This window comes from Phalaenopsis equestris, unplaced genomic scaffold (genome assembly GCF_001263595.1).
Source record: "Phalaenopsis equestris unplaced genomic scaffold, ASM126359v1 Scaffold000964, whole genome shotgun sequence".
NCBI classification, from domain to species: domain Eukaryota; kingdom Viridiplantae; phylum Streptophyta; class Magnoliopsida; order Asparagales; family Orchidaceae; genus Phalaenopsis; species Phalaenopsis equestris.
This window is the reverse complement of record NW_018165403.1, coordinates 155,233-176,429: the sequence shown is the minus strand read 5'-3', so window position 1 is coordinate 176,429 and position 21,197 is coordinate 155,233. Positions and strand designations below refer to the sequence as shown.

The 21,197-nt window shown below is 34.9% G+C and overlaps 1 protein-coding gene across 1 annotated transcript in view; it reads left to right on the top strand.

The window, feature by feature from the left end:
* The window catches only part of LOC110032532 (cell cycle checkpoint protein RAD17), a 101,192-nt gene that overhangs the window by 32,335 nt on the left and 47,660 nt on the right, over positions 1 to 21,197 (top strand). The window contains exon 6 of the mRNA XM_020736192.1: positions 6,672 to 6,774. Coding sequence (XP_020591851.1) covers positions 6,672 to 6,774 — 103 coding nt within the window. The remainder of the gene's footprint in view (positions 1 to 6,671; positions 6,775 to 21,197) is intronic.

Here is a 21,197-nt window from a genome sequence, read left to right as displayed (position 1 = left end):
ATATTTCATGGTCGGTGCAAGGATTCCGATTCCTTCCACATATTTCTACATTCTATCCATAAATTTTTTGTACTCATGATGTTCCAGGATCAGTGCAAGGATTTCAATTCCTTCCACATATTTTCGCATTCTATCCATAAATTTTTCGCATTCATGATATTCTAGGGTCGGTGCAAGGATTCCAATTTCTTCTACATATTTTCACATTATATTCATAAATTTTTCACATTCATGATATTTCAAGGTTGGTACAAGTATTCCAATTTCTACAAATTCAAATTCCAGGGTCGGTACGAGGATTCAGATTCCTTTTACAGAACTTTGCACTTCATAAATTTTTACAAAACTCTGCAATCAAAATCCCACAAAATTTCACGCAGCATAAATTTTCACAGAATTTCTTACTTCATAAATTTTCACAAATTTCTGCACTCACCGTCTCATAATTTCCACAACAATCTTTGCAAAATTCAACACCAAATATCATAAATCTATGCACTCACATTTTTACAAAATTCAATACTAGACACCACAAACCTCTGCAAATTTTCACAATTTTGCAACTTCATAAATCTCTGCAATCACATTTTTACCGAACTCCACACAGCACAAAATAAAAAAAAATGAATGAAACAAATATTTAAATTTGAAAACTCAAATTCATAGCAACAATTTGGACAGGCACCTGCTAATCCCCAGTGGGAACTTTCAAAGACTTCAATTTAAATCTTTCCTTGATCTGGGAATTCTCGAGCGGAAGACCCAATTCAATTTGGACAGGCATCTGCTAATCCTCAGTGGGAACTTTCAAAGACTTCAATTTAAATCTTTCATTGAGCTGGGAATTCTCGAGCGGAAGACCCAATTCATTCATTCCCAAATCCAGTTCGATCTTTGGCCTGTTCTGAGTAAGTCTACTTGGGCAACTCTTTTGTTTTGTTTATTGCTTCGGTCAACACCAATACGCGTTGTGTGCTTGTTCAACACACCACACATATTGGGGGTCTATTTGTTGACTACATTTTGTGAGGTCTAGTATTCCTCTTAGTATTTAGGATCTAGCCTTAGGATTTTCTATTAGACTCTCCTAGAGGACTAGTGATTGGACCCACCCCTTTTAGAATTTAAGATCATTTCTTTACTCTTTTAATGAACTCTAATATGGGTGGTCTTAAATCCTTAATAATTGGTTGAGTTGATTGAAATCAACATGTGAAGCCTCAAAAAATGAGCTCCCATATGATCATGAGGCCGTAGGTACACCCTTTTTAAACTGGAGGAGCTTGCTCACACATTCACATCACCATTTGTTGTTGCAATTCCCATGAACCTCAAATTGCCAAATTCACATTAATTTTAAATCAAATTTAACGCAATATTCAAAATCAGATCCAATTTCATGAAATTCCAAGCTTAAATCTAATTTTATAAAATTCACATTCCAAATTTCCCTCTTGCAATCCCTGAATTCACCAAATCATCAATTGCATTGTGCCATGTTTCTATATGTTGAATTGAAATGGAAAAAAGTGATTTAGGTTAGGTTTGGCCTCAATTTGGGCTAAACTCGAGCCAATAACACCATAATACTACCAAAATAACACCACTTCAATACCACAATAGAACCACATACCAAACCTCGACAAATCCTCCCAATAATACCATAAAACCGCGACAAGTCTCCCCTAAAACACCACAATATAATAAAAAAAACTACCGCAATAACACCACAGTTCCACGGCAAGGCCTTGCCAATATCACCATAATACTACCGCGATACACCCTCAATAACACCGCTGCCTTGCCCCCGCAATAACTCCACGATTCCGCGGTAAAACCACGCAATGACACCGCAATATTACTGAAATAACACCGCCCCCACGCCACCGTGGCAAATCTCTGGATAACACCCCGCTTCCGCCCAATACTCCCCGATAACACTGGCTTTTTTTTAATTCATCGCCAATAACACCACGCTGTCACGCAATACGCTGGCAATAACACCCGTGATTTCGATTTCTCACCAATATTGATTTAATAATACGCCGAATAACACCTCCAATAATACCACTTGCAACGGAACCGCGGTAACACCACAATACAACCTGAATAACACCACCAATAACACCACTTACCACGGATCCGCGGTAATACCGCAATACAACCCGAATAACACCGCCAATAATACCAGCTGCCACGGAACCGCGGTAACACCTCAATACAACCTGAATATTACATCCTCAAATAACACCCAAACGAGTGACCTGAAAATCATTTTCCTTTTTAATTTACTTTATAAACACACCGCATGGTACATTTGATCTTTCACCCTCTTCCCAAAATCCCTCCTCCTCGAAGCTTGCATCTGTTCCATTTTTTCGGCAACAAGCTTCCTGTTTTGGTAGGTATTCATCCGTTTAGCCTGCTTTTCCAATACATTCGATGAGCAAGGTGATCCCCTTTCTGAAATTTTTGCTCGACAAAGTAACCCCGTTTCTCTTCTTAACCCAGGAGCCCTATCTAGGTTTCTTCTGGTTTTCCCTCCTCTTTCCTCGGTTATATAATCCATTGGAATGAGAGGGTTAGAGGTTGTTGAAATTTTGTTGAATTTTCACTGGTTGTGTGCATTTCGATTTGGTGTTCTTGGAGCTTTTGTTGGATTGAAGGTTCTTGTGCTCAGTTTCTTGCTCATTCAGGATGTAAGGATTTCATCTTTTCTCTCACTAACAACCCTTTATTTGACTAGGATGATTCCTTAGCTTCACCATTGGATTTGGTAATGATCTCTTGCATTTTTTTGCTCTCCATACTTGGTCTGGTGGGCTCATGAGAGCTACTTGATCTCATAATGGCTTCGTTTTATGGATTTTTGAAAAATCTGAAAAGCTTCATTACAAAAATCTGAAATGTCTATGGTTTTGGTTTATGCAATTCAAAGCTTTGAAAGTCTCATCTTGGGAAATAACAAAATCGTTATGGCTCTGTTTTTATTGTTTGGCTTAATTTTGGGAAATGTAAAGTGTTATGGCTTAGGTTTGTACAATTCAAAACCTTGAAAGTATCATTTTGGGAAGTTTTGAAAATCATGGTTTTCTTTTGTTGTTTCATTGGAACAAATGCTTTAGTGCCTTGCTTAAAAAAAAAAAAGGAATCGTGAAACCTTTTTTATATTTTATTTGCAAAGCTTACGAATGTTTTAGTGCTTCACTTGTAAAAATCTGAAAAGCTTGATGTTTCATCTTGTCCCCTTTGTTAAAATCTGAAAGTTTGTTCAAGGATTTGTGAAAATTTAAGGAGGCTTCAACATTTTATTTGCGAGGTTACGAAAGTTGTGAATGCTTTACTCTTAAAAAATATATGAGAACTTATATGGTGTTGCTTGCAAGAGTTCAAAAGTTTTGACATTTTAATCAAAAAAAATCTGAAGGTTTTGGCGCCTTGCTGTTTTGCTTTGCACATGCAGTTGTTATGTGCGAATATATACTTTTTTGAGGCTTTAAAATGCTATTTTCTGGTCTTAAATAAGTGTAGATTTTATGCTTGAATGTGTTGTTTGGAGGGATTCGAATGCCTCTTTTGGGCTGATTTGTTTGTTATTTTGGGACAGATTTATTTGCAGTTTTTAGGCATGCATGGATGCTGTTTTGAAGTGGATTTAAATGCTGGTTCTAGTTTATATATTCACTTTCTTGCAACATGGTTTCTTTGCTATATTCTTATTGATTTTGGGGAGAAGTTTAATTGATATTTTCTTGCTGATTTTGGGAGAAGTCTATATGCTATCTTGGTTTCCTATATTCATTGTTTGGGAGAAGTTTAAATGCTCTTTTTGGGGCTGGTTACTTGCTGTTTGGAAAATGTTTAAATGCTGTTTTTGGGCTGCACACTTATTGTTTTGGAGTGGATTTAAATGCTGTTTTGGGCTACACAGTCACTGTTTTGGAGTGGGTTTAAATGCTGTTTTGAACTAATTTAAGTGCTGTGTGGAGAGGTTTAAATGCTGTTTTGGGCTGATTTAAGTGCTGTTCGGAGAAGATTTAACCACTGTTTTGGGCTGGTTTAATGGCTGTTTGAAGAGGATTTACATACAGTACCACTTAATTCCCATATGTTTACATGATTAGCACCAAATATTGAATGTTTGCATATCTTCCACCCTAACTATATACGTTGAAGACATGTTTGACTTTTAAAAGTGAAGTGATATTGGTTGTGAAATGAAGGATTTGGATGGCATACTCAAAAGTAAAAATTGGATTTTAGATATGCAACTATATGTGAACTGATTGATATGCATGTAAACATCCCCAACATTCTCATACACTTTCCTTAAAATCTAAAAGTCTTGATCTTATTTTTTTTCTTGAGTTTTTATTCATTTCACTTTCTTGCTTGATGGTTTAGTCTATGTGTTTATGGTCAAATATACGTGCGTATAGGGTAGTGATATATGGATCGAGCAGGGCTATAAGCTGGATGGTTTGGGGGTCAAATGCTATGATGATGAAGGCATCTAAGTATGTGTAAGGATAGTATTGTACCTCCCGACCCCGAGGACCTCGTCCGTGTGCATAAGATTGATATTACTATCCTTCAACATTTGGGTAAAGTGTTGCTCTTGCTCTCAGGAGCTGCTAGTGACACTAGCCTAACAGTTTGACCGACTTGAGAACTGTTTGATTTGTAAAATGTAGGAACATGTAATACAACATATTTTTCGATAAAACTTATATTTTGTCTGTTAAATGAAAGACTTAAATTCTTTATATGCATGATAAATTAAGAATTATGAACACAACTTTTTGCAAGTTCATGTGTGAGTCACATAGACCGGGTTGGGGGTCGCACTCCCTTGATTGTCTTGCTGGAAGTCTTTTTTCCTATGTTGGGTCTCACAGACATGATGTTGATAAAGTCATCAGGGCTTCGATCCTGATGCTGAATCTATTCGGAACATGAATTCTTATGGTTCGCTCTGATATTTCATATATGTGTTACTTGAGCTTTTATTTACATGTGTGTCCATGCTCTTAATGCTTATTTAATTTATTACAATACTGACATGCTTTTCCTGTAATGCTAATCCTTTTGTAGCAGCGGCAGAAATCCCTTGTATTTTTCTGCATTATTCTTTCACTGCTTTTTACTCATGCATGATTTACTTTAAAAACTTTCAAAACCCTAGAGTAGAGAACAGTAGAACATTAGTTTAAGAGGCACACCGCGACAGACCACTGACCCAACAATATTGGATGTTCGCTCATAAAATCCTTAACTTAAAGCCGCTACGATATGGAGCTTGGAGCAAATCTTGTGGGCAGCATGACGAGGAAGCAATTCTGGCAGAGGACAACTTCAAGCAACAGAGCAAGACAAAACAAGAAGCGGATCTACTCTAGCTAAATTGTTTTTAGGCTTTAAATAACATAACCCATAGGACTTTGAGGTTGTTCATCTAGCACGACGTAAATCCTTTCTTCTTCTTTAGTTATTTGCACAATCATATTGTGCAATATAAGCCATACCTCTCTTAGGATTTCGAGGTTGCCGTTCGCTGCAACATAAATCTTCCTATCCTCTTAGGCTACTTGCATAATCGAATATTATGCAAGTGTAAGCCCTAAATTTAAATAAATGACAGAAGTAAACATTAATAACATCATTCCAAAATATAAAGCCAAATAATATGATTGTTTGGAAAGTCATCGAGGTTCTCCTCTGAATCTGTGACGTCCCTGCTTCTCACTCTTTGGACTCCAAAAATAATTTTTCTTCCTTGAGCCATTCCCACTTAACTTCTCTGCGTTCAATCTTGAAAATTTAAACTTTGAAATCTTGAAGACTAAACCACCGATCTTAATCGATAGTTTTCTTAGGGGATTTTGATTTTCTAAGATGTAATTAACTATAGGAGTTTGTCTCTATGGGAAACTAAGAATCCAGGTTAAATAAACCCTGTCTAATCCTTATATTAGATAGGAGAATTGTCTTTCATAAAATTTGCAGACGAAAATAGAGTCATAAGCTTCTCAGTTTAAGTGGTTAAGCCTGCTGATAAGTGATACGCTGATCTTTCGAGATGATATATCACTTGTGGTCTCGTGCTCAACTATCTAAACTATAATATATATAAGAACTATTCAGTCACATTTTTCAAAATTAAAATACTATTTTTTCAATATCAAAATTATATATATTATATTAAACTATATTCAAAGCAATCGACAAATTCCGAAAGGCGACCGACAATTTCTTCTTGGGTCGGTTCAGTTCAGTTTGTTGCAATAATTCATCGCTGATTTTGTTGATCTAACTGCTCGTAAAACTATGATTTTCATTTTTTCTGTCCATCTCATCATTATCATTTATGTAATTCATTTCTGTCCAAAAGAGCGGTGTGGTTCAATGTGAATTGACCTTCAACAATCCATGCCAAGAGAAGAGATAGCTCTTTTTTTAGTTCCATGAAGGTTCTTCATATTTCAGCTTTGAGAGTCCATTTTGCTTATACTTTGCGTAATCAGTTATAATAGGTGAGTTTTATTATGTCTTTCTTGTTGAAGGTTCTTTTGAGTATCAATAGATATTTTCATACTTTTCCTATTGTTTGCCTTGCTACTTTCTCGAACAAATTTATTTTTTTTATTTGTCAAGGTTGAATTTCACTTCAGGCAACTGTTCGTGTGATTGCATCAGAACTTGGTTCTCAGCTGTATGAATGGACCGCTCCTACACCAACATTGTGGCAAGAGCATTTACATATTGTAAATTCAGGTACTTAATATGATCACGATAATTGTACCAAAATAGTGATATTGCATAGGTCATGTCGCTATCATGCTGTCTATGTATTCTGTTAGAGCCATGACCATGAGTTTCTAGATGTTATTAGATATTCTAGTTGTTTGCGAGGTTCTTTTTACCGTCATATAATTACTTTTCATTATAGCTATAACTATTATATGTTATCGTGAAATTTGAATGCTGCTTCTGCTTTGTTTTTTGCAGATTTGCTCTTTATTTCTGTAACTGCAGTGGTTGTAACTTGTTTTTGTGCACTCTTCTTTTACCTTTCTCTATGATCATGGTATTAATCAAAGACTATTATTTTCTCTGAATATTTTTTTTTATTTAATGTTTGTAATTAATGTTTTATTTTAATGCTGCATTTTTTTTTGAAAAATATGTTAATTATTTTATGAGTTCCTATTCATGCATGAAATTATTGAAGGGACATGCTTCATTTAGTCCCCAATTGGTGATGCTGTAGTTGAATGATCTTTTGACGCATATTTATAGATTTTTTATCAAGCTGATTATGATCAAACATGACTAGCACTATTTTAGGGTTCCTTGGAGGTTGTTTGGACAGATTTAGGGCGGCGGTGATTAGAAAATAGTGAAGGAACGAGAATATGAGGTGGCATTTGTATGGGGATGGACATTGTTTGGCGGCTGTACAAGCTGAAAATTGTATAGAGAACTTTGAAACGATGACGTAGGGGAGGTGAGGAGGTTCATCACACATTCTTGTACATGCAATAGATGCACCACTTGCAAAAGGAAGATGTTACAATACTTCTTGTCATGACCCAACTCGGTGCTTAGATTTGTCTAAAGCAAGAACTGCGCTCAGACGATGTTAACATTTCATTTTTATTTTACACAAAATTTTTTAAAACTTTTAATATATAAAAGAACCACTAATTCACAAAGTGGAATAAAATTAAATATTTAAAAACAACATAATTAAAAAAATTACATCTCAAACTAGTACTGAGCAATATATCAATATTCGAAGGAAACAGTAAAAGTAGACTACAAGCATAACATAACTATTACCTATCAGCTGTAGTCCTCACGTAAATCAAATCTCTCATATCAGACATATCAACCTAAAATTTCTTTTTTTTTAAAAGAAAATATTAATTTCAACTGTAAGTTTAAGTTTGATATAATAAGTATTTATAATCTTAATATGCATTAAATTATGATGCTTATGTTATGTGTGAATGACCAAAAGAAAATGCAGATTATTATTTTATATTAACCTAAACTTTATTTTTAATTTTTTTTCTTGCCCGTTTCACTTAAAGTATTTATCATTTTAAGTTCTTTAATAATCATAGCAGGATTATCGTGATATCCGAAGATATTCTAAATAATGGGCTCAAAGACCTAAAAAATGCACCCGAATGTACCGTTAAAATGTACCCGAAGATACCTTTAAAATGTACCAAAAAATACTCACATTGTACCTGAAGGTAGACATTTATTGTTTCCTTTAACTTGCATGGGCACATTACATGCCCTGCCAATACCATCTGCGGGTAATCCTATATGACTTAGTCATTTACTTAATGAAATACTTGTTTTGAACTATTTAATAAAATAATTATTTATTTAATAAAATATTAAGTTAATGCATAAAAGAAAATAAGCACTTATCTTTTCTTAGCTTGCTTGCCATACCGACTCCCTAACCCCTGACCTTCTAGGCTTAAATGTGCTTCAATTTAGATTGCAGTTGAATATTAATGTTTTAATAAATATAAATTCTAAATTAAATAAATTAAACTTTAATTTTTAGGGGTTTTTAAATACATTTAAAAGTTTGGTATTTACATATACAACACCTGAAAGTTTTTATTTACGTCCACAACTTCTAAATTCCCTTAAAAGTAATAATAACAACTCATGTAAATTCATCTTTTCCGTCTTCTGCTCTTCGTCATATTTAGTTGTCGAACAACTTTGCCAAGGATTTAGTCGACTGCAAGGAGGGAATTTTAGATGACCAGAGGAAGGCCTTGTGGCCGTCTAGCACGGCCAAGTTGCCATCTTTTACGATGGCGAGTCTCTAGTTCTCAAATTGCCATCTTCTGTAAAGGCTTCTTCGACCAAGACGTAAGCGTCACGTAGATGTTTACTGGAAGCTTTGGCGAGGGGCTTTCTAGAGCGTGTGCTATTGTGGCGTGGGGGGATTGTCTGGCGGCGAGCGCTTTGAAATTTTTAAGGTTGAAGAAGAAAACACTGAGACTGGAATCTTCAGTGATAGCGTCACGGTCTATGTTCTCTTCGTGAACTGAGATTTTTAAAATTAGGGACTCAAGGCTTTTTTTATGTAAGGAGAAAACTTGGTCCCGACTGCTCGAGTTTAACCACTCCATTCCCTTTTTTATGGAATGACTGTCAATTACAATTTTGTCGGGGAAAGGTTGTCGAAGGAGACATGGGTGACACCGATGGGAAGTGGTTTGCCAGGGAAAAGCTGGTAGCTTGGTGCGGATTTTGTCACTGACAAGAACATGAAAGAGATGAGGGTGACAGCTGAGAACTTGAGAGGATCTTGAGAGGAGAGGAGGAGCTGAATGCATAAAAGCTGCCCATGTTCAAACACAAGATCAATTTGTTAACCAATCGATTGGATTAGAATAATCAACGGTGATGAAAGAAATCCTTTAGCTTGCGGAGCTGTTTGACAGTGGCAACTAAATGCATGTAAGTGGGCTAGTGATGATAAAGTCATGTTTAACAGAGTGCTATCATTGTGAGTTTAAAGAGGTTTTGTGTGCTTTGAGGGTAAATATAAACTTTCATGTGCTGTATAATCAAATATCAGACATTTAAATGCTATGTATGTAAAAACTCCTAATTTGTAATTAAAACATACATTTTCTTTTAAAATTATCGATATTCTTTCTCAAATCCAAAGGATTTGTAGACCTTCTTTCTCGCTTCCTAAGAATAATAAAGTTTAATGACATTAATTTAACTAATTATATTTTTAGTTTTAAGAATAACATAAGAACTAACATTTACCTTATAGGTTTTGAGATCAATCTCATCCCTTGCTTCACAAACTTTTCCTTCTTCCAAGTTGAAATCTCTAATTTTTTGAGTCCTTATTTCCAAAAACTTTCCATTAACGTTATTTAATAAACATACCCTCACAAATACATATATAAACATTGATCAAAATCTCAAGTAAAATCTTAAACTTACCTTATAAGTTTTCGGTCTTAGATCCCTAACACGGACAAAGTTCTCCTCTTCTTCCTTCTTTTCGGTCTCAGCTCGACCACGTGAGCTCCTCTTCTTCCTTCAATCCTGTCTCACCCTAACAAAGTACGCCAGCTTCGACTCCATCCTTAACGCGACGTCTCGACCCGACGAGCTTTCCTTCTCTTCTCAACAAAGCCCCAGGTCACGTCTCCTCCTTCGCTTGGCTTGATGCAGACAACATGTACACGCAAGGATTGCCGACTCCTTCCTCTACACACAAGCACAACGTCGATGCCTTCTTCGGCTAGGGCTTAGGGTAGAAACAAGTGAGAGACACACTCTCCCTTTTTCTTCCTCTCCCTTGAATGTCGTTACTTCCTTTTCACGCGACTTCGATTCCTCTTCCTCACTTGGCTAGGGCACGTCATCTTTTTTGATTTCTTCTTCTCTCGTTCTCTTTATCCTTCGCTTGCTTGTTTCAGATGAGGGGGAATGCAGAGTGTGCTTTAAAAATGCTGTGAGGGGGGGTGGGGGGGGGTGCGACTCCTCTATTCGCCAACACCCCTTTTTTATTTTTATATTTATTATTGTTATTATATATATTTAAAAAAATTCAGTTATTATAATCTCCCATTTCTATAAAAATTTAGTCCTCAAAATTTGAAATAAAAAATGATTGATTATACCTGAAAAGAAAAGTTGAAGATATGTTTCATGCATCTTTGAGACTTTCTCTTAAATAACATCCTTCTCCAACCAATTATTCCATAAAGTTTTTATAAAAAGAATCTCTTTATTTCATAGGTACCAACTTCGTTTGCGATATACTTTTTCGGTGAAGAAAGGTGAAAAATATTATTCACCCGTTGCATATGAGCTGTAAAGCTAATATGTAAGCAACATTTTCATTCCTCTCCATGTTCTCAAATGGACCGATATATCTGAAGTTCAATTTTTCTGTCTTCCCAAAATGTTGCACGCTCTTCAATGGACTAACATTGATAAAAACAAATTATCCAACATCAAACTCAAAAGGTCTGTGTTTGACATCATAATATTTTCTCTGTATATCCTGCACAACATTCAATCTGTCTCGGATCAGTCTAATCTTCTCAATAGCATCATCAACTAAATCAGCTCCAATGATATTTCTTTCACCTGCTTTAGCCCAACATAGAGGTATCCTGCACTTCATTTCATACAAGGCTTCTTATGGAGTCTTCCCATTGCCAACATGATAATTATTATTGTAAGCAAACTTTACTAAAAGTATATGTGTTTCCCAACGTCTACCATAGCTAGGATAAATAACCTTAGTAGATCCTTCAAAGTCTGAATAGCCCTCTCTGACCGACCATTTGTCTGAGGGTGAAATGCTGTATTGAACGTCAGTCGTGTGCCCAAGAAAAACCACTCTTTTAAGCCAAAATTTATATTTAGAAAATTTGACATAAATTGCATCTCCTTTAAAATCTGTAGCACAACATATAAATGATTTGCATGACTGATTTCATTCCTCGAATACACCAGAATACAACTATAAAGACGATCACGAAAATATGCAAAAATTGCTTAAAGACTTTGTTCATTAGGTTCATGAAAGCTGACGGAGCATTAGTTAGTCCAAACGATATCACCACGATTTCATAATGCCCATGTTTGGTCCTGAATTCTGTCTTCGCGTTGTCTTCTTCTTTAATCCTCAACTGGTGAATAGTCTGATCTCAGACCAATCTTTGAAAATATAGGGGCCCCTTTCTGCAGGCCAAACAAATCATCAATCCTTGGCAGTGAATATATGTTTTTAACTATGAGCTTATTCAACTCTCTAGGGTCTATGCACATCAATAAATTCAAATCCTTCTTTATAAATAATATTGAAGCTCCCCAATGTTAGGTGTTAAGTTTGATGAATCCCTTATAAGTAACTTCTGCAGTTGGCTCTTCATCTTCTGCAACTCCTTAACTGATATTATGTAGGATTCCTAGGATACAAACTTAGAATTTGGTAAGAGCTCAATAGTTAAATTAGTCTCTCGCAATGGTGGTAGTCTTGGTAAATCATCATGGAATACTTCTGGATATTCTCTTACTAATGGAATATCACCCAAAGACTATACTTTCTTAAAAGTATCTATCACCTATGCAAGAAAAAACTTGATTTCCACTATTCAACAATTTACAAGCTTTCAAATAAGTAATTATCATAGATGTAAATCTTCTGGCACTAGAAAGTTTAACTTCTGCCTCCCTAGGTACATTTCTTTTGATGCTCTTCTTATTGCAATCAATACTGGCAAAATTTTTAGACATTTAATCCATGCTTAAAATCAGTTTAAACTCCATCAAGGGCATTATAATAAATTGGGTGTCAAAATTTTTTCCACCAATCATAAGCTTCACCTCATATGACTGATTAACTTTCAGAAAAACACCATTTGACATTCTAATTGATAGTATCACAAGTATTGAAAAGATATCCAATTGCATCACTTTAGCTAATTCATTAGCTATAAATGAGTGTGATGCTTCTGAATCAAACAATACACTTATCGGTCTACTTTGACGATTTATAATACATATTATTCAAATCATTGCATTAAACATTTTGAGTTAACTTATTAATATATTAAAATTCTTACTTGTTTTGTGTATGACATGACATGAATCCTATGATGCTTAAAGTGCACTGATTAAAAATTGTTAAGTAAAACATACCTGTGATGACGTTAGGGGAGTCCTTAGTTTCTTGTTGCGAAAACATATACTCTTTGCTGAACATTCTGCTGAGTTTAACCTGCATTTGACACTTGTCCTGAATATTCAGCTGTCTGCAGTATCATAGCCCCTCTGAGGTGGTGCAACACTGTCCCTGAAATCCGCTAGAGCCCTCTAATCCAATTTAGGGCAATTCTTCACCATATGTCCTTGCTGCTAGCAACAAAAACATGTATTGGATCCATTCAAACACTTGCCCTTGTGAGACCTACATTTATCACATTTCTTCACTTCAAACTAAGTGCCAATGCTAATGGATGTACTACCTAACTGGAAGGACTACCTACTTTGAGAGTCCTGAGGAAACCTGAATTCCTTTGAATTTATTCTCTTATGAATGTCTCTTCTCCTCTGAGTAGCTTCCAAATCTAGCTCAATCCTCCGCTCTCTTCATCAGAGTAGAATAACCATTGATTCCAAGAGGAAACAATCGGTGCCTAATCACATCTTTCAGCCCAGAAAAAATCGGTGACACTTCTCTGCATTTGGAACCAACTAAGATGCATACCTTTAGAGCATGGTGAATTCAACTCCATACTGCATAATGGATCGATCACCCTGTATCAACCGGATAAAATTTTCCTTCATTTGCCTAATGACGGACAGTAGTATGAACCAATCTCTAAAGGTGCTCACGAAATCACCCCAATGAATCAAGTAGCTAGCTCCAACCCCAAATTTTTCCTGCAATTGACTACACCACCATTTCTCAGCTTCTCCCTCTAGTGCAAATGTACCCAGTGTAACATCCTCTTTGGAGGACTAGACAATCCTTTTTGGATCTTCTCTACTCTCAACAACCAATTTTTCAGCATCAGTCGGTCCTCCAAAAAAGAGAGGTGATCTTATATTCTGAAATAATTTCAAGTACTTATCAATCTGACCTCATTTACTGCAACTGACTTGACTTTGAGAGTTTTAATTAACTGTGTTGTAGTCATCATCTCAGTAAATACATCTGTATTTACATTACTCTGTGGGGGTGCATCAACTTTTAAAATATCATCTCTAGCTTCATCTCACTGATTTTTTATATTAGTAAAGTAAGAAAAATTATAATTAGACATAACTTAATCATTCATTAATATCATTTATAAATTAATTTTAACATTTTAATAACTCATTTGGATTATGATTCAACCTATTTGCTCTGATATTGCTTTTGTCACGATCCGATTTGTCACAATCCGACTCGATGCTTATGATTAACTAAAGTGAGAACTGTTATCGTACGGTCTTAACATTCCATTTTTTCTTTCCACAAAACCTTTTAGAAACATTCAATATATAAAAAAACCACTAATAATCCACAAAGTGTAATAAAAGTAAAATTTAAAAAACAACATAATCTGAAATGTTACATCTCAAACCAGTACTGAAAATTATATTAATATTTGAATGAAATAGTAAAAAAGAAACTAAAAACACAACATAACTGATACGTATCAGCTTCAGTTAGGGGTGTAAAAGTGACGAATGGAGTCGAGCTCGAGCCGCCCTTGGTTTGAGCTTGAGCTAGTGCGAGCCGGCTTGTTTAATATAAAAGAGAGTGAATGAAATTAGTTTAAAATAATTTTATAATTAGTTGACAAATATAATGAACAATTAGGAGACAAATAATAAGAAATCACCAATATATATTAAAAAATATTATTTTCTTAAAGTCGGTTTGGGATAACCTTTTGTTTTTTATTTTTAATTGTTTTACTCTATTTTTTTTAATGTTTTTTTTCTATTTCTAGAATTCGTCTTTGGTTTTCTTATGACTTATATGTTTTTTAAAACAACACAATAACAACAACAAAGCCTTATATGTTTTTAAAAGCAAAAAATATAAAACAAGTTTGGTTGAGTTTTTTTTTTTATTTTTTTAAAGAAAAAACGTATACATTTTTATATAATGGTTGGATCCACATATGCACCAATATTAAGCTCTGCCGCTCATGATGTATACGATATTTTTCTTGCTTAAACCAACACAAAGCATTATTTGTAGACGGGTGGCGGCGACGGGCGACAAGCAAAAAACTGGTGTCGAGCTGTAGCTGCTGCTATCTGGGTTCAACGATAGGGGTGGCAACGGGCAAAGGATAGTGTTGGTCGGCTGCTAGTGGCAGCGGTGAGAGTAAGAATTGAGCCGAGACGTGGGTTAAGGAAGGATCTTCATGCTCGAAGAAGAAAGGGAGGGGCGATCACTTGCCAGAGTAGGGTTTTCAAACAAAAAGAAATGTAAATTTATTAAGTTATTTAATACACTATATGTCACACACACACACACATATATAATTTTATTATTTAAGCATTTAACTTAGGTGCATTTCATTCAATTTATTCTAGAAGTATTTTTGGATAAGTTAATAATATTATTTGAAATTAATTTTGATTACAATAATTAAACTTAAAGTTATAATTAAATTAAAACTCAAGTGATGATTGGATATTTATATTTTGTATGTGATAACTTGATAAAAATAATACAAGTTAAGACAAAGTAAATCATTTATCATTGAGGTGAGCACTCATTCCTTATACTATGATGATATTTTATAATTAAATTAAAACTCATGTAAGTGATTATTAAAATAGTGCGATACATCAATAATTTATAATTAAATTAAAACTAAAGTAAGTGATGATTGAATATTTTATATTTTGTATGTGATAACTTGATCAAAATAATAAAAGTTAAGACAAAGTAAATCGTCTATCATCGAGGTGAGTACTCATTTTTTATACTATGATGATATTTTGCTTCTTTTAGACTAAATGCATTTATTGGTACTATCTTTAGTTATATTGAAATTATTGCAAGCTCATGATTTTAAATTCTAGTGAATATTATGTTCATATTATATGAATAATATGTGCACAACATTATTTAAATGATTTATAAATATATTGTCTGATACACAAATGAGAGTGAAATATATTTTCAGGAAATAATGATTTTGATAGAATGCTTGTGCATGACTGAATATGATGAAGTCACTCACTGATGGTACTGATAGAAGAACACTAAGGTACCCATGCTCGTATAATGAAAATGATGTTGGTATTGAATTACTTTAATTGATACAAACTTTTAGACGGTACTCGTGTGAGGGTTGTACATATATAAAATGATATTGATATAATAAGAATCATTGATAACATTAAAAATTTTAATATTGATTTATTAAAAATTTTAACTGGTAGGCATTTTATTTTCTTTTTTCTTGTATTGTTGTAATTTAAAAATGAGTATTCACTAGCTCATTTAACTCATTATTGTTTTAAACTAATATTTTAGATTAATTAAGTGATTAACGATGAGCGTTAGAAGAGATAACGTTTTATAGAAAAAACAGACAACTAGTAACAAGATTATTTTATATATATATTATTTTAATTTATTCCAAATAGTGGCACTTCAACTGTTAAATATTAACTTAATATAGAAAATTTAATTCACATTAGTTGATCGTCTGTTTCCGTATTGGTTAATTCCAAGCATCGGGTCGGGTTCTAACCAAAGTGGTATCGGAATACAAAATTTAAGATTAATTTATGACATCATGATGATTATAAGAAAATTTTAAAATTAAAAAAAAATCTTATAGTAATAATTATTATCCATTCAGGCATAGTAATACACCTGAAATATTGGAAGAAGAAAATCCGATAGAAAATAAAGAAATACAACCTACTATTAAAATGAACATGCATGTCCTCACCCAATTGACAACGGTAATGCCTCAGGTGATTCAAGAATCCATACCGTAGCTTATGAAAAGTGGTACAGTTGCTCTGGACAAATAACTGAAGATATTTTAACATCCGCATCTATTGATAAAGGGAACTGAAGATCCAATTGAAGAAGAGAACTGGCTAATGAGGATAGAGAAGACACTAGATAGCATGACCTGCCTAGATGAAAGAAAAGTATTATTGGTGACGTTTGTACTGGATGGAGAAGCCAAAATGGTGGTGTCGTAGGCGGCATCAGGAGAAGTGAGTGGATCTTTTAAGAGAGTTGTTTGATAGAGGCTGACAAATTGGTTAAACCAATTCTCACCAGCACTCATCCTGATTTTATAATTAGGACCCAGTGAGTGATGAATTAATTTAACTAGATCATTGTAACATACATGATATATTGCATTTCATAATTCATTCATATATATATTAGGAAGCATGAAAATCATATATCCAAAACATGAAAATTATGCGGAACTGCTAAATTCATTATAATAAAAATACAAGCTCCCAAATCTATCGTACATGCTTGTATGAAACTGTACATGTATACACATAAGTCATAACATGCTAGCATAATAGAAGACATGAAAATAAAGCGGATACAAATAGTATAAAAATTAAAACTGTAGTATAACATTTAGTTTGCTTAATGTATATGGTTCAACTATTTTCATAACTAAATTAAAATCATGCTTATAGTATATTATCATAACAATGCCATTTCATAGAGGTCATATCATAATAATTTTGTTTGTTTAATATATGTGATTTAACTATTTTCATGTTCTTTTATTATGGGTCGTCACCCTACTGCAAATGTCATATAAACTATCAATAAATGTAAGACTTCTTCCAACATAGCAGTTATCGATACTCCTTAATACCCACAGTTTCTTAATATTCTATCACCGCCTAATCCCAACGATTCTAAGAGTTTCGTCCCCATATAAATATAAACAGTCGGAATATTACATCTCTATATAGTGTACTTGCAAACTCTCATGTAATAGTCTACATCTAATATTCTTTGTGAAAATTAAATCATCATTACTGTATCAAACATTTATAAGACATTACATGTATCATAAGCATGAAACAATAAATTAATACTTGCGGAGAATTCATATTATTAACATAGTCATACGTAACATAGTTTGTTCGTAGATTACGTGTCATAGAAAATGTAAATATGCATTCATCATTCAATTACAGGTATTCATACAAAGTATGCAGAAAATTCTAAATGCATCTGTGTTAAAATATAAATCATATGAAAATCTATAGAAGATTATTTTTTCTTAAATTGGTAGAAGATTATTTCACCTAACTTGACGGAGTAGCCCTACGACGAGTGCTTACACGCTCGTCTTGAGCTTCTTGCCTCGTATTGACAACCTGAGGCTTGTAGTCAACATATGATTTCATAAAGTTTAGCTCATAACATTCATTAACTCTAAAAATGTATATTACTTGCCAAAACATATCTCAAAAGAGCTTTTCTGCATGAATTTGCCTTTCTGAAATCACAAATTTCGCTTTTCACCTTTCTTTTCACTTCAAATCTTACATTTTCTCCTTGATTTTGTGCCAAAATATATTTTTGTGAAGCTCACAAAAACAATTACGACATGTTCGACACAAAATCAACGCCTTTGATGGCTACCCAAAACGAGAAAAAGTATAAAAAATGAGACAAATATTATTATGAAAGTAACAGGAAGGAAATGAAAGTCTAGAATAGCGAGGAAGAAGAATTCATACCATTTAATTTCGTTCCAGAAGCTCACTACAACAAGTTTCAACCTCTCTTTTACATGGTTGAAAAGTGGAAACGACATACCCATGGATTAAAGGTGCTAGGTTGAATTTTTTATTGAGAATCAACTAAAGGAGCAAGTGAGATGCGATGTTCCCTGTGGACACATGCCATATTTTGTTGGGAAGGCCATGACAGTTTGGTCACAAGACCCAATACGACGGCTTTAAGAATACTTATTATGAAAAAAAAATATGAGGCACATCATACTTTTACCCGTGAAGGATGCGAGAGCTGTAGACATCAGAGAGGAGACGGTAGTTCCGAGAGCCACTTCCAGCAGTCGGTTCAAGATGCTCTAGTGGCAATGATGTTGGTCCTACTAAAGGGAATTGAAGAGGAGATTGAGATACTAACACGTATGCAACCACTGCCATGTGACTTCTAAGATGTGATGACTGAAAGTCTTCTAGAGGGATTGTAGCGATTGAAGGACATTCAACATACCATAGATATCATACCCGGATGAATGTTACAAAATCGATTTCCCTAAAGATTGAGACCTGTAGATTACAAGGAGTTCAGACTACATGTATAGGATCTCGTTGCGAAAGTTTTGGTTAGAAAGAGTGCTGGTCCATGTGCTATTCCACACCTTGATGGTACCCAAAAAAGACGGATTATGGAGAATGTGCATTGACAATAGTTCCATAAAAAAGGTTATTATCAAGTACCAGTTCTTCAAACCTTGCTTGGATGACTCTTGGATCATTTGCTCGGAGTCATTATCTTTTCGAAGGATGACTTATGCAACGGGTACCACTAGATCTGAATGAGACTAGGGGACGAGTGGAAGACCGCTTTCAAGACCCAAGATGGATTATAGAGTGGATAGTTATGCCTTTCGAATTGTCCATTTCCCCCAACACGTTCATGGGGAATTAGGTATTCTAGGCTCACATGAGGAAATTTGTGGTGTACTTTGACGACATTCTGGTATACAACAGATCCGAGGCGAAACAATTACAACACTTGAGGATGGTCTTCAAGGTTTTACAATCAGAAAGCTATATGCCCATCCAAAGTGTCACTTTCTGATAAAACATGTTTTTTTGGGTTATATCATGTCTAGTGCAAACATTAAGATGGATCCTACAAAAATCAAGACCATTGTGAGCTAGACCGCACCATAGTTTTTCATTGAGTTAAGTTGGTTTCTCGAAATAACATTATTTTAGAAGCGATTCATCAGGAGCTTCAATACCATAATGACTTCCTTGATATAGCTTTTGAAAAAAGAGACATTCAAATGGACAGATGTAGCTCAGATAAATTTCCACACTGTGAAAGAGGTGACCTGAGCACCTGCTTTGGTAGTACCAGATTTTGTTCAACTATTCTAGTTGCCTTGTGATGCATTCAACGTGGGTTTAGAAGTAATATTGAGCTAGGGAGGCTACTTCATAACCTTCTTCATTGAGAAGCTGAATGAATAGCGAGAAATATTCGACATTCAACTAGAGGTTCTATGTATTTTGAGAGCTTCTGATCATTGGGGCCACTGCCTACTGACGAGCAAGTTCACTTTGTTCACGGATTATGAGGCTTTGAAATTTTTGAACAGGTAGAACAAACTGAAAGACTGGCATGCGTCTTATATGGAGTTCTTAGCATCTTTCCAGTTCACGCTTAAGTTCAAGATGGGGAGCCAGAACCGTGTAACAGACGCGCTGAGCCATCTTCACTTGCTGATTACTGTGATGCAAAAAGTCGGATCGTAGGCTTTGAGTTAGTGAAGGAACTGTATGGGACAAACAAGAATTTCAGGAAAATCTTTGTGCAGTGTCAGAAGAAGCCGATGAATAGTACCATAGAGCTAATGGTTATTTTATACTGTAATAAGTTGTGTACCTCTTTGTGTTTGTTGAGGGAATCCATTATTTAACAAAGCCACGGTGGACTCGCAGGACACTTTGGCTAGGACAAGACTATCACACTTGTGAGAGAACACTTTTTTTGGTCCCCACTAATGAGAGACGTGAAGTGAAACGTCATTCAATGTCTGATTTCTCACAGGGCAAAATCAAGGAACATAATGTAGGACTATGCACCACATTGTCTGCACCAAAGGTTCATATGGATTTTGCGGTGAGTCTCCCAAGAAAACAATAGAACAAGGATTCCATGATAGTTCTTGTGGATTGATTCTCGAAGACGACACATTTTGTACCCTTCCACAGGATGTTGGATGCATCACATTTTGTTGATTTGTACTTTAGGGAGGCTATGTGACTTACACGGCATACCTAGGACCATCACTTTTGACAGGGATGTCAAGTTTCTGAGTCACTTCTTGAAGACCCTATGAGGGAAGCTAAGCACTATGTTTCAATTTAGTTTAGCAGCTCACCCACAGACGAATTCTCACACAGAGGTAGTGAACAGGAGCCCAGGGAACCTTCTGAAGTGTTTTGTGGGAAAGAATATTAAACTGTGGGATTTGATTCTGGCTTAAGTCGAGTTTGCTTACAACATATCCATGAGTCAGACTACGGCATGCTCCCCAATTGAGATTTTGCACGTCGTAACTTGCTCTCTTCAGTTCACTTAGTACCTCTCTTCCCGATATCAGAGATTAGTGAGGATGCTGAGGATCAAGTGCATGAGATTTAGAAGTTCTACGAGGATATTGGGAAGGAGATCACTAGGCAGAACCACAAGTACCAAACACAAACAAATAAATGTAGGAAAAATGTGATTTTTCAAGAAGGGTACGCGATGTGGATTTGACTGAAGAAAGAGAGGTTTCCAGTGGGAGCTTTCGGGAAACTCAAGCCTAGAGCAAATGGAACATTCAGAATCCTGAAGAAGCTGAATGACAAGGTCTTAAAATCGACTTTTTAAGGGACTTTAATATTTT